The sequence below is a fragment of the Coffea arabica genome, chromosome 3c, assembly GCF_036785885.1.
Source record: "Coffea arabica cultivar ET-39 chromosome 3c, Coffea Arabica ET-39 HiFi, whole genome shotgun sequence".
NCBI lineage: Eukaryota > Viridiplantae > Streptophyta > Magnoliopsida > Gentianales > Rubiaceae > Coffea > Coffea arabica.
Window position 1 is genome coordinate 44,317,160 of NC_092314.1, and position 14,563 is coordinate 44,331,722.

The window sequence follows — 14,563 nt, forward strand, 5'->3', positions numbered from 1 at the left end:
GGAAAAAAAGAAAGTTATGTAGTACTTGCTTACTACTACAATCAACCAGCCAGATGAATATATTTGCTTTGTCTTTTTGCAACACTTTACGCCAATGAAATAGTAGTGTAAATTGTGAGGAGACCAGCTTAATTCACATCATTATCATTTCCTACTTCCTCTTAGCCAGGCACTATAGGCCAGTCAGTGAAGGAATATACCCCCCCCCCAAAACAACACTTGGAGTATCCATGAGGAGGAAGAAACCTAAACATTCCATTCCACCCTTCCCTCTCAAGTTCCTCTCGCTACCACCATTTACTGAAAACCATGCAGGCGCACCACATATAAGGGAATCAAGGGTCATTCATTGGCCGAGCCAACCAAATTAAAACTTTGCCCGTTAATTGCAGTACCCCCTCATTGATTACTCTTGTCATGTCCCTTCATGCTTCTTCCCATCTCAACATTGTGCAGCTTCCTCATAATTATAACTATGCCAAGCCTGCGTTGAAGCTTACTGTCCCTGCCGCTCCTCCTCCTCCTCCAAGCCTGGCAGTTAAAAATGCGCAGCAAAATCCTGAACATGCAGCTGCTCTGTTCCCTCCTGCAAACCAGGTCTTGGTTCATCAAACTATTCTCCCTCAACCCTTTCTTATTCTATTTTCTGTCAAGATCGTTTACTTAATTTGCTCTATATGAGTTGAGTTTCTTGGCATGCATATCTTAGAGCATTACATTCTTGATTCTTCTGCTACCTGATGATCAAAATTTTTGTGGAAGGTTTTTCTTTCTCAATGTCTTGAGATTGAAGCATTTGTAATGTCCAGCAGAGTGTTGCAGCCATTGTTTTTGGAGATGGATCGCCCTCCAGGCTGTATCCTCTGACAAAACGAAGATCAGAAGGCGCCATTCCTATAGCAGGGAATTACAGACTGATTGATGCAGTTGTCAGCAACTGCATCAACAGTAACATTTCCAAGATATACGCTCTTACCCAATTTAACTCTACTTCTCTGAATTCCCACCTTTCCAGAGCTTACTCTGGAGCATCTCTGGGGAAGGAGGGCTTTGTGGAAGTAATTGCAGCATGTCAGACTCCTGAAGCAATGGGCTGGTTCAAGGTGAAGCACTTGACACTACGGATAACCAATTCTTTTCTTATTACTTGGTAATTCTTCATGTTACTAGACACCCTATTCACTGATCATTTGCTTGCATCTGTGTGTTCCTGCTTCTGACTTGATTCTAGGGACCTGCTGATGCTATAAGGAGGAGCTTATCAGTGCTTGAAGAGTATCCAGTTCTGGAGTTTCTGATCCTTCCAGGGCACCATCTATATAAGATGAATTACCAGAAACTTGTAGAGGCTCATCGGAACAACTCAGCTGACATAACTATAGCAGTTCATGGTAGCAGGAGATATGATAATCCAGGATTTGGCATTTTCACAGTGAACTCCAAAAACCAAGTTACTGGATTTCTCCGGGAGCCGGGGATGAATCCTGAATCGGTATGTTTCCTACATTGCTCAATTGTGTAAATAGGTTTTTCTTCCCTCTGAAGACATTATCATTTTCTGACAAACTGAAAGTTCTTCTATCTGTTGGAGTATTTAGAATCAAATTATCTTTGATGCTTTCGTTTTGAAGGAGGCCAGCTGCACTTGTTAATTTGCAGGCACAGCATTCAGCGACATTCACTGATATCCCCACCCAGTACAATATTTATCCTGGCATGGGGATTTATGTGATTAACAGAGATGTGATGATAAACCTTGTCACAGAACATTTTCCAACCGCGAATGATTTAACAGGCGAAATAATGCCTGGGGCAATTTCCTTGGGGATGAAGGTCTGTCTAGCTGATTCTAAGTTCTAACATGCTTTCATTCTAAAACCTTACCTGCATCGCACTTTTGCGTTTCTATCTTCTAACTAAGGGTGAAGTTTCTTTGTTAATGCAATAATGACTAGATTCACGCATACAAGTTTGAAGGGTATTGGGAGGATATGACAAGCATTGAAGCATTCTATCATGCAAATATGGAAAGCACAAAGAATGCAAGCACTGCTGCACATAAGTCAGTTCGTAACTTGGAATCCATCAATACCAGGAGCTTAACAAATGCTGAAACATCAAATATACACAAAAATGACTTACTAGTTAAAAATGTTTGTGCTGACAGCAGCTTTTACGACAGAGACAATCCACTTTATACTCTACCTCGACATTTGCCTCCAACTCTGATAACTGATGCTGTCATTGTCGACTCTGTGGTCGGAGATGGCTGCGTGCTAAGCGTAAGAAACTATAAACTTAGTAGTTATCAAAACCAAAACCAAGTGCAGTACCGGCATCAGTCACCACATTTCGCATCTTTTACTGTCAGAATAGTGCAGACTGCACAGTTTGTGCAATATAATGAGCTCTTATGATTTCTTCTGAGCAGAGGTGCAAGATCAAAGGCACGGTGGTTGGCATGAGAACAAGGGTCGGAGAGGGGGCGACCATTGAGGATTCAATAATAATGGGTTCTGATACATATCCAGTAAGTAGAATACTTACTCACTTTCACCTGTATTTGTGTCTGTCAGAATAAACAAACTACATTTGCAGGGAAGTATTGTTCAAGGGGTTAACGCAAATCATGGTGTCAGCAACATTCCTATTGGGATTGGGGAAGGTGCAGTCATTAAAAAAGCTATTGTCGACAAGAATGCAAGGATTGGCAAAAATGTTTTGGTACTCTTTCTAATCAATCATTACACACAACTATTACTTGTGAAGCAATTCTGCAATACCAGGACTTGCTTACCAGCTGCACTGATTCATTTTTTTTTCGACTCAAAAGAGTTGCTAATGCCAGTCATTTTGAAAAAGTTAAAAAAGGACTCTTCAATTTACTTCTCCTATATAATGCTGCAGATCATAAATAAGGACAATGTGCAGGAGGGAGACAAGGAAGCAAATGGCTACGTGATCAGAAAAGGCATAATCATCATCATAGAGAGGGCAATTATCTCAGATGGAACCATTCTGTGAAAAATTTCAACATCTGGTCCTCTCCACTTGCTCCCAAGGAAAAAAAGACCTCACAGGCTTCTTCCTTCAATATTATGTTGGCATTTACAATGACTAAATAGCTTCCCTTGGGAACCTCAAATGCATAGTGGTGAGCTCCTCTTAAGAAAAAAACAAAAATAGAGGATAAATCCATTTTAACAACCTCAAACGACAAGCGTATTCCTAATAATGGAGTAGTTCCCAAAAGGATGTGTACAAATTCACTAATGAAACATTTGAATTTGGGAACCTAGCAAGTACAGTAATAAATTAGAGCCCAGCATCAATAGGTAAATACTAATGGAATGGACTTTTAAATCCACAGAAAAGAATACAAGAATCATAGCTGAAACAACGCCAGAGCACAAATCAACAGTCTCCCCAGTCACCAAACAAAATCTTTCGCAATCAAATCATTTAGCCTCAAGTTTTCAGCATTTTCGCCGACTCGGTTCCCAATCCAAAAGTATACAGCTGCATAACAGGCACGACGCTTTATCAGGAGTTTAACCCATCATTTTTTTGGTGTAACTGATCAAAATGATGCTATAACATCAACTAATTATATACACAAGCTGGGTACAATCCAACACAGCTGCATAAAGCAATTTATGACCTGAAAGCTATGCTGCTACAAAAAGCTTATCAGCCTTGACTGATGTGCTAGCGTATCGCAACCACTGATTCAGGAACTTCAGTTAAATAGAACTGATGCATTAATTACACATAATATATCATGCCAACTTCAATAAGGCTAATGTGAGGAATGTTTAGAGCCACAGCAGGACCCCTGCAATTCTTGCGAAGGAAGGAGTATCCAATATCAATTACAAGCTTTTTCAAATACGAGGATGACCTTCTTGCCTTCACGTACGAGTGTCCCATAATATATGCCACGCCCGCTTCCTTGGCCTGGATCAAGTCCAAAAGCTCTTCCCTGACCGAGACATCCATGCCAGGGCTTTCTGGCAATTGAAATCTGACTTGGCGTCTCCTCATCTGTGGGTTCTCATCATCATAAGCTGATCTCAAACTCTGAAGAGTTAAAGATCTGCTACTCTGGATGGAGACAATTTCATCAGAATCATCCCACTCAGATACAACTAAACTTGAATTGGTTCCCACATTTCTGGTGCTTATCACTGCCATCCTTCCATCAAATGATGCATTATCAGAACTTGAGAACTGCGGTTCAACAGCTTCCATCTGGATGAACTCTGCTATACTTTGAATGAGCAGGTTTTCAAAGTTCCCATCATCTCGCTGTATATCCTTATATCCATATCTGACAATACAGCGATATATACGATACGGTCTTGGACAAATGCGGCCGACAAGGAAGCGTTCTTCAGGTGAGACATAAGGCACGGGGACCGATTTTACACAAACAAAAACCAATACCGAATGAAAAGCAGGGAGATTTGTCACAAAGTGTGAGAAGATAGGAGGCACTCCTGTTGCCAATTCTGAGTAAATCAGACCTATCCCAGGAACACGAACAATACCAAGGCTGGGGCCCAATCCAAGCAGCCATTTCAATGGAACTTTATTGTGCACATCAAAGTTGTACTTCTTACGTGTCCCATAATGCCAGACAAACATGATGAACATAAATATCACAGAGAGCAAAAGGGAGACCCATCCACCCTGAGGAACTTTGATGAGTGCAGCCGACAAGTAAGCACCTTCAATGATCCAAAAGAAAAGGAGGAATGCTGCTGCAAACAGGAGATTCCTTTGCCATACGAAAACTATGACGAGTGACATGAGAAATGTTGTTATAAACATGACTGTCATGCAAGCCAGGCCTGGAAACCAAAACCTCAAGGTCAAAACTTAAATCCACTTACAACTCGAATATTAGCTATTGTCAAAGATTTTTAAACATGCTGTGGAAGAAGAATGAGTATCCAATATAATAGATGTACCAGAGGATGAAATATAGTCTTCATGCATCTCAAGAAAAAGTGAGCTACCAATTAAACCCTGAAAAACATATATTAACGTTGCCTTTATAGGACAGGTTTGTCAATAGATATACTTTCACTCATACTGTTATTCTTTCTTTCTAGGAGAAGGAGAGGGAGAGACTGAGAGATAAAAACAAATCTCATTTTCTTACTTCTTCTGTTCTAGGCTTTCTAGTTGAATACTTATTTCAAAATGCATTTTTAAATCTCTCATAGTAACATTCCAAAGCACATTTACTGGTCCATGACCGTGAAGGTAAACTCCTTGTGATGTGTCTTTGCACAAAATCAGATATCTCATAGGCGTAACACAACACTCAGAATAAAGACCACAAACTAAACAAATAAAAAAAAATCCACTTCTTAAGGACAAGATTGAGGAAGAACACCATATTGCATCTTGCCTTTACAAGTTAATACGTTCATGTCACAGTTAGACCCTTATATCTGGTAAAGGCTGATGTTATTGCCAAAGCAATAAGTATCCTGCTAGAGCAATTTCCCAAAAAATGGAAAACTAGGAATAGAGACATGCTCTTTATTAGATAAGCATTCTTATCAAAATTGTACACTGCAAACAAACAACTAGAGATGCAAAATCCAGAAAAGGGAAGTCGGAAGGGCAGTGGCAGCATCAGCTGGTGAGTGGCTTAAAGGGCTCAAAAAGTTGTGGAAAAGTGAGAGGTTAGGAGAATTTTGGAGATAGTAGGATTGGTGACAGAGGGACAAGAGAGGAAAAGAGTGAGCATCATTGCCATTTTTTAACATCAGTCTTTGGTTAACTAAAACTTGCTCAACACTATTCAATTCAAATCAGATGAGAGGCATGACCTTCCTCGCCCAATTTTAGAAATAAAAAAAAAAAAGAAGAAGAAGAAGAAGAAAAGAAAAGAGAGGGAAAGGAACTCTTAGGCTAAATCAATATGTCCCTCTAAGTTCCACCTCTGCAAAACAACATCCATCCATCATCACCACCTGTCCCTGCATCCTTTTTCCTTATCCTATGCCACCACGAGAATCCAAAGCTCTCCCTCTCCTGTCAAACCAAATCCATAACCACCACCCAAACCACAAATCTCCCATTCACTCTAATGCCTGCCCTCACCTCCCAGTCTTTCCACCTTCCCAAATCTGCCTTCAAGCTGCCCCACAGCCCTCTCCTCTGACAAAACAATGCGCAGTTTCAATCCACCTAATGTCCTATATTTACTCTCCAACATCATAGTGAGCTCCTCCTTCCTTACCAAAAGTGCAGATCAAACCTTTCACCTCACATAAGCAGATATTTCCTTTAACCCACCCCAGCCCCAACCCCCAAAACCCAAAAACCCCTGGCCTGCACAAGACTTCCAACATTGCCCAGCCTCAGTTCTCACAGAAATCACCAATCTAAGGGCTTCAGTTTCTTCAAGTGCTTGTATGTTCTAAGTTGATGTGTGCAAGTTCTTTCCTCTGCTGGTGTGTCCCTATGTCTACACAAATTTTATGCAAGATTCTGGATTGTGTTTGTACATGCGTAAATACTATTTCATACATGTTTATGCTACTCTCTCTTTGTTTCTATGCTTTTTTTTTTGGGGTTATTATTCTGTGTTTTTAGGAGGACAGGGTTCTGCCTACCAAAGAAAGGAGAGAGAATGTTTTGGAAAGGTAGACGAAGAGGGCAAGTGCAGCACCAGCAGCAGGGCAGAACCCTTTATTTAGTTTCTGTATCAGTAGTTTGATACAGGAGTAAAAAGGAACGCAGGGAAGTTGGTGTTGGTATATACCCTACCATCATTCATGCTCAAGCGGCTAAATTAAAATGCTTTAGCTATACATTTCTAAATTTGAGGGAATGTAACTGTATGGAGAAAGCTGAAGGTATTGAACAGACAAACTCATTTGTCAATTTTTAATTCATTTGCAATCAGATGTAATAAATCTTTGAATGGTAATTGCCTTTCTGGTTAATTTTTCAATTTCTTTTGGTCAAGTAAATCAATTCTGTTAATTGCATCAAGATGGACTAATAATGAAGATTAAACAACTATTAACATATCCCCAAAAAAAAAAATTCAGGTGAACTTGAAAAAAGAGAACTATTGGGTAATAATCAAATGCAATAACCTATAGCATAATATATTTAGTTAACTTACCGTATGCATTCCCAATTGTAGTTGTATCCTGGAATCCAATTGCTATAGCAAGGGTAATAATCATGAGAATCCAATTTATTTCTGGTATGTAGATCTGCCCATATATGTGTCTTGAGGTGTGGACAACCTTGACCCTTGGGAAACAACCAAGTGCGTTACATTGTTTAACAATAGAAAATGTAGCTGAAATAATAGCCTGACTAGCAACAATTGCAGCAAGAGTGGCAATCACAAACATAGGCCAATATACGCTACCTGCAAAAGAGACCACCAGCAGAATGAAACGTCAAGTTTATTTCATGCAGAAACTTATGGGAGAAATCACAAATTGTATAGAAGAAAACTAACCAGGTATTGAGTCATAGAAACCACGTGGAATGGATGGGATATTTTTTGAGAGAAAAGCAGCCTGGCCCATGTATTGGATCACAAGACAAGGGTATACAACAAAGGTAAATGCTATCTGGAAAGTTAAAAACAGGAAAACCAACACAGTGAAAAGGAAGATCACTGATGTAGTGGTTAAATTACACTCAGTTATGCAACCCATGATGCTTGTTATAATACTTCCTCCAAGCATAGACTGATAGTCCATGATCTTAAGATGAACTACCACAATAACATCTGAAGAGGCTTACCCTCCAGCCCCCAAGATGTAGAAGGAAAATTCATTACTCAGCACCAGAAGAAAATAATAGGACTTACCCGAATTGAACTGGCAGTAAAATGGCCAAGATCTGCAAACATAGCTTCAGTACCTGTTGAACCGGAAAAAAATAGTAATTTTCAGAGTCAAGAGATTGTATTCACATGGTTTTAGCAGTAGAAACAATAAGTGGACACATTTTGAACTCTAAATTAACAAGTAATTACATTCTTCTCTGTTTTAGCCAAACTAACATTACGTTCAGTTTTGGAAAAACATTCACCCTTATTGAAATAAAAGACACGGGTTCTCCAGAAAATACAATGAGTATATTAGGCCCAAAAAACCAAATGATGACAAAATACAAAAGAATAAAAGCAACCTTCCCCACCCAACTCTGAAACTTCAACCAGCCCACCTTGCTCAAAGACTCTCAAAGTTCTGTACACAATTGAATTTGACTACTGAATTTGTTCAAAGTTGAAGCTCAAGAGACTGTATCTAAGGTTCTGGGGGATGGCTTATTGTAGTGTTTTTACAGCCAAATTTGTTACCATGGGGATGAGATAGGCTATGGTGGCATTGCTTGGATTTTGGAAGCCGACTCGGAGCGGTTACAAGTTACAGCAGCAGTTCACTGTCACAATTTTGTATTATGGATTGGTTGGCTTTCTGTTTTCTTTTTGCTATCCTGAATTGGCACTTCAATTGATTTAAAATCTAGATTTTAGGCATTGCCTCAGGATGGCATGTGACAAACTTTATGCTCAAGTAATCAAACTTTACAATCACCATTAAGTATTTAATACCACGGAGGTTCTTTTCTACAGATGACTTAGAATAAAGGGGACATTGTCATTTTTCAAAATCTTAGAGGGTCAAGCAGTTATTTGGCCAGCAAAATGGGTTCTAAATGTATTTAAACCTAAAGATAATGGGGTGAACAAACAAAAATTGCTTAACCACCAGTCACAACTTTCCAATGTGACAATAGAAAACAACCAACATACTCTTACAGCTACCTGTAATGGCCAGGAGAACTCCTCCAAGTGATATCCATCCATCTTTGCCAGTTTCCTTGAAGAACTTAACAATGTAGTGTGGAGAAAGAGCAGAGACTATTTTGGGGTTCCAATGTATTACATTGTACAGCCCAAGGGCAAATATTGATATCAACCAAAGGACGACAACTGGTGCAAATAGAAAAGCAACCTTGTGTGTACCACAGTGCTGAAGAGCAAAGAGCCCAACCAATATCACACAGACAATCAATATAACTTCACCTATATAAAAAGGTAGTTTAAAAGCCATAAGAAAGCAAAGTAGAAAGACCAACAATAGTCATCATTGACAAATAAAAAGATGTGCATGTACCCTGAGTTAACTTGTTCTCTGCAACTTTAATTCCAGACACAGAAGACAGAACTGCAACAGGATAGCATAATCCATTAGTAAATATGCCTGAGACCAAACATATAGTACAAAATTTAATTACAAAAGCCCAGGCAAGATGATTTCCAACAGCCTTAGTACAAATAGGTGTACTGGAGAAAAAGTTGAGTATTACTAAAAGGAAAAGATAAAAAATATATATATATGTACCACATGTAAACAAAAATCCATTAGAATCTCATAAGATATTAAGGTATCAATTTACGAAAAGTTGCATCTTTGTCATAAAAAGTAAGAAGGAAAATACTCCCTCCATCCCATTGTTAATGTTATGTATTCACTTTTTTGGATGTCCCAAAATAAGAGTCACTCTCTAAAAGTCAACACAACAGTTTATTAGTTTTCCCACTTTGCCATTTGAAAAAGTAGCTTTTCCCACCTACCAATGTGTTCCTCATACTTTCACATTTTGAATTTGAGAATAACATTGTAAAATCACCCAAATCCAACACATCCAAACACAATGATTACATGTTCCCTTAAAGAGTTGGTTTCCGAAAAATGACCCAAATTATGGGACGTAGGGAATATCAAACATTTCCAAAAGTAAATTAGGAAATTTGTGTAGGTTTCATTCTCATGGTTAGATTATAGCTTCAACCATTTAGACATCGGATGTCATAAAAGTGTTATTGGAGCATACTCTAAGCACTTTTCTAACGATTATATCATACCCAATGATTGATGGCATGAACATAATTATGTCCGTGCAAAACAAAGAAATTATAGAAGGGATCATTTTCCTCATAAGTGAAGTCCATCTGGAAATGTACACCACTAAAGTCAGATTGTAGCTTTGAGTGATTAACTCAGAATCTACCATCAAGCAACCTGGAGTACAAAATTCTAGAGCTATCCTAAACCCAAAACTAAGTGAATAAATAAATAACAAATGCCTATAGATGTACTAGCCTACCAGAAATTGCAGGAGTGATTACACCATCACCTATGACCATGCAAGCCCCCAACAATACCACAAGAAGTAGAACCGTTCGCGACTTCTTATGTTTCTCAAGAAATCGCCTCAATGGTGCAGATGAGGCATGCTGAGCTGAAGGGCCATATTTATAAGTGGATAACTCCTCATCAGCTGCTTGTTGATTTGGAAGTAAACTAAACTTTGCATGTCTGCAGAGCAGAGAGTAAAGAGCAAATGTTCCACCTGAATGTAATTGAGTATAGTTGGTAAAAGAGATGCATATTCCTTCTATAATCCAGAAAAAAGTTCACAAAAACGTGGATAAATATACCTTCACCATTATCATCAGCACTTAGCAGTATGAGCGTGTATTTGAGTAGAGGTATCAATGTTAAGGTCCAAAAGATGAGAGAAAATGCACCAAATATGGCATCCTCATTGGTATGACTTGACAGCTTCCCAACAAATATGCTCTTGTATACGTAAAGAGGAGAAGTGCTCAAATCTCCATATACCACCCCAAAGCTTTGGTAGGCCAAAAGCAAGTTTCTGGAAAGATCTGCCAAAGGAATCTGCAAGTCCACACACATCAATTTGTAGTTCAAATTCAAATGTGCTGGTACAGATATATTCATATCGAGGTGGATAGTTTCTTGGATGCAGGATGCATTTGTTTGTGATCATATGTGGCACATAAGCACCGCAGAAAGAGAGAGAGAGAGAGAGAGAGAGATGTCCTACAGGTGACCTGAAATATTAAATAGCCAGAGCTCCAGAAAAACAATTAGTAATACAGAAGGTCAACAGACTTTATTTTAGTGGTTATTTAGAGGGGCAGAGATGGCAAGCAAGAAGTAAGGTCGGGGGAGTAATGGAGGGAGTGCGAATCAAACCTCCATCCTAAGACAATAAACAGAGACCCTTGCGATACCCGATTCTTGAGGTTATTATTAAGAACATAAGAACTTAGGACAGATAACTTCCTTTCCTACTTTTCCAAGCTAACAGGATATTGTCCCCCTCTAGCTAAGAATGGAGAATGTCAAAGCAACTATAGGCATGCTTTAGACCCTCCTTGTCAATAACTTTTCGGACACCAAATTTGTTCCTTGGTGAAGCAATTTGTAATCTTTGCAGCACAGGAAAAGAAAACACCTTATGTCAACTTTCTAGGAGGATACATTTACTTTTTCTGGATATTATCTACACTACCACTCAACATCTGATCAAACCAGTAATAGCACAAGTGATGCTAAAACAGCATCAAAAAACACAGTACTTACAATCAATAAGCCTATCATAGTAATTAGATGGAAATATATCATAAGATAATAAAGTGAATTCCTAGTCCATAACTTAAACAAGTAAAAGTTCAATGCTTTACATATTTGCAGTTCACTAAATAAAAAAAAAGGTTTATTACTAAGGTGAGTTGCAGGCCATTAATGGGTTCTTTGCTCTTTTGTAAAGTTACTGATTAAATAAAAATGTTGCTTGCTGTGTGAACATTATTAGCACCCTACAGAAAAGTATAAAATAAAAAAAAAAAAAACTTGAAATTATATTTGCCCCACCGCAAATAACCCTGGCTCTACCACCGCTCACAGGCTCTTCAATAAAGAACTAAAATTAATAAAGAACAGTAGTATGACATGTATAGCAAAGGGTTTCACAAAGAAAACTAAGAAGGCAGGCAATAAAAAGCAGATGTTCCAATACCTTGGCAGCTAAATTTTTGGTCCTCTTGGGCACCTGGGTTGGTTCAGTTCGTCCCTCTGGTCCACTAGCACGACTGGAATTTTGACCTCCATTGGCTGCTTGCTGACGCAAGACATCATCACTGTCTTCCTCGCGATCAATATCAACAGTATACATCTATTGCCACCCAGCATTATATACAAACAATTTCAAAAGTTTTTATTCAATTGATGTTGCTAAATGTTTATTTAAAGAAGAGAAGTAGTAAGAGTTTGAACAAGCAAGCAAGCAAAAAACTTTGCTGAGAACAAAGCAGAAATTGAAACTCCAAGCATTAAATTAATCCAAAATGTAGAGAAGTCCCAGGCAAATAAATTCAGTTACAAGAACGATTGAATAGTGCGTTTCAGAATGAAACCCATCTGGGCCAGCATAGAAGCTAGAGGAAAACACCAAATTAATTGTAAAGATAAGCAAGTAGTAGATACAGAAAAACGAAATCTTCAGGTAGCAACAAATGATGAACCCATTATCACACAAGCATACATAAACGACATGTCAATATATGTGGAAATTCAGCTCACAAATAAATAATTGTCAATCAATCAATCAAAGCTCAATGACAAGGGAGAAACAGCGAAGTGATATCCATGTCATCACAAAGTTAAAGTTCGTATCTTTCTTTGGAAGAAATGATGGAAATACATATGCATAGATGATAGACACAGGATTGGAGAAATCCGGATTGATGAAGAACATACTTGGAACAAAATCCAGGATTGGAGAAGAACAAAACAAACTATCCACAGACAGACAGACGGGATGGGATGGGATACATGAATTAAAAATGAAACCCCAGAAAGCTCCACCCCCCTGGCAAAGGCAGAAATTTACATCGATGGGTGCACGTAGAGAGAAATGCCAAAAAAGGGAACAGAGAGGTCGAAATCCCAAAATTAATAAGAATAGAAAAGGGGGGGGGGGGTAGAAAAAATGACTCACCGCGGAATTGGGGGATGGATTGATGATATGGGCGACGGAAAGGGCGGAGGGGAAGATGGCAGGCTCAAGCTATATTGATTAACACAACACAAGTAGCAGCAACACACTTCTTGTTGTGTATTGGGAGGGAGGGAGGGATACTACTGTCTGCAACTCTATATCTCTTCTCCTCTTTTTCTATATACATATATATAACCAATGAAAGCATTAATAATTATCAATTGGTGATGATGAGAATTGATGTCAGGCTTCATCAACATCTACATCTGCTCGCCTGCTCCTCTGCATCTGCATCTTATGAAGTCGTAGTTGTATTTGGCTCCTGACTCCCACCATTTCACTTTCACCTCTTTTTTAAGTTTTTCTTTTCTTTTTGGTTCGGTTTTTGACTACTCGTTAGTACTACGTAGGATAGAGGGATCATTTTTGTGACAACAAGTGTGCGGTGGGGGGCCCCTGTTTTGTGTTCCCATCCCCCAATCATTTTTAAATTTTAACATTAAAATTACACTAATATGCATATATATATATATGGGGTCCTAGTACCAACTGGCAATTTATTTAGAGAGGAAAGAGGGGCAAGAACGGTTGCAGTTTATGGTCAAGATTTGATTAAAAAAAATTTTGAGATTCAGATTTTATCTTGTATCTTGTTTTTAACAATATATATGAGACTCACAAAATTTTGTTCTAGAATTACACGTTATTTTGTTGAAAATAAGTTACATCATTTACAAATAAATTTATGGCGCGTGCAAAAATGCACGTAATCTTAAGGAATGATTGCTCCTGCAATCGTTCCTGCCTCAAGTCGTCCTTTAAAGAGTACCTTTGATAGAGCATGATACACCACCACTGCAACTGCAACAAAGTTGGTGCTAGTAATGATTAAGGGTTGTGTTTCGAGAGGAGAATGAACTAAAATCTTATAAATGAAGTTTGAATTTTTGTAAATTATTGAATTGTTAAGTACTAAATCTGACACGTACGTTTGAATGTATATCGTATTAAATAATAAATAAATAATTTATCACTCATTTTTAAAAATAAATTTTATTTATAAAATTTTAGTACCCCTTAATTAATTCAAATATCCCATTTTTTTATTATCAAATGTATCTGAATCGTTGAATTTGAGAGACAATAAAAATGATCCATCCACACGATTTTCACGCGCATCAGCAACAGCATCTCCCTGTTCCTGATGCGGACTGGACTCTCGTACCCTTTACCACCACCAAGCACTAACTAGTCATTTCTGGCTCCGCACCACAGCTTCTCATTATTAGAGGATAAAAATTGAGAGACTTCTTCCTAGAGGGACCGTAGAATTTTCGTACGTGTGTAAGCTTAATATTGATTTTTTTCCCATCATTTTTTTTTTTCAATTTTTAACCAAAAATTCAACATGAAATAAAGTTTGCAAAATTTTAATTTCGTGAATTCGTCTCTGTATATTTGATTTTACATAAAATATGAGTGAAATACTATCTTTTTTTTTTTTACAACACGAAAAATAAAGCAAACTAACATAACAAAATTATAGTGTCCTCGTAATAAATTAACGATAAAAATTATATTACTCTATCATGAGAGAAACTATATATAATTTTTTATCTCCATCTCTATACATACATCGAGTACTTTATTCCCACAATATATAAATAAACAAAAGGGATCCACGTTAAAAACT

General features: G+C 38.1%; 2 protein-coding genes across 4 annotated transcripts; one reads left to right on the forward strand and one right to left on the reverse strand.

Annotated features, from left to right (window-relative positions):
• Window positions 1–417: 417 nt before the first annotated feature.
• Window positions 418–3,252, forward strand: LOC113722564 (inactive glucose-1-phosphate adenylyltransferase small subunit 2, chloroplastic-like). The gene is made up of 9 exons (XM_072083202.1): window positions 418–597; window positions 792–1,103; window positions 1,232–1,492; window positions 1,660–1,833; window positions 1,956–2,062; window positions 2,168–2,282; window positions 2,432–2,530; window positions 2,599–2,724; window positions 2,908–3,252. The coding sequence occupies exons 1-9, from the start codon at window positions 418–420 to the stop codon at window positions 3,022–3,024; spliced, it is 1,491 nt and encodes a 496-aa protein (XP_071939303.1). The 3' UTR covers window positions 3,025–3,252.
• LOC113735230 (potassium transporter 4) lies at window positions 3,184–13,240 on the reverse strand. 3 transcript variants are annotated; one of them, XM_027262240.2, is made up of 10 exons: window positions 12,871–13,240; window positions 11,890–12,045; window positions 10,502–10,742; window positions 10,168–10,413; window positions 9,174–9,224; window positions 8,822–9,082; window positions 7,859–7,911; window positions 7,502–7,616; window positions 7,154–7,408; window positions 3,184–4,853 (listed from the first exon to the last, which is right to left on the reverse strand). In XM_027262240.2, the coding sequence occupies exons 2-10, from the start codon at window positions 12,043–12,045 to the stop codon at window positions 3,766–3,768; spliced, it is 2,466 nt and encodes an 821-aa protein (XP_027118041.1). In that variant the 5' UTR covers window positions 12,871–13,240; the 3' UTR covers window positions 3,184–3,765. The 3 variants fall into 3 exon arrangements, with proteins under 3 accessions (XP_027118041.1, XP_071938972.1, XP_071938973.1); XM_072082871.1 differs by lacking the exon at window positions 12,871–13,240 and adding an exon at window positions 12,630–12,830 and having other exon boundaries at window positions 3,578–4,853; XM_072082872.1 differs by lacking the exon at window positions 8,822–9,082 and having other exon boundaries at window positions 3,578–4,853; window positions 12,871–13,239.
• Window positions 13,241–14,563: the final 1,323 nt, after the last annotated feature.

Coding starts and splice junctions, on each gene's coding strand:
- LOC113735230 (XM_027262240.2), bottom strand. CDS start 12,045: ATGTATACTGTTGATATTGATCGCGAGGAAGACAGTGATGATGTCTTG. Junction 9,083..9,173: donor AGAGAACAAGTTAACTCAGG/GTACATGCACAT, acceptor CTTTTTATATAG/GTGAAGTTATATTGATTGTC. Junction 7,617..7,858: donor TTACTGCCAGTTCAATTCGG/GTAAGTCCTATT, acceptor TTAACTTTCCAG/ATAGCATTTACCTTTGTTGT.
- LOC113722564 (XM_072083202.1), top strand. CDS start 418: ATGTCCCTTCATGCTTCTTCCCATCTCAACATTGTGCAGCTTCCTCAT. Junction 2,063..2,167: donor GCAAGCACTGCTGCACATAA/GTCAGTTCGTAA, acceptor TTGTGCTGACAG/CAGCTTTTACGACAGAGACA. Junction 2,283..2,431: donor GAGATGGCTGCGTGCTAAGC/GTAAGAAACTAT, acceptor TCTTCTGAGCAG/AGGTGCAAGATCAAAGGCAC.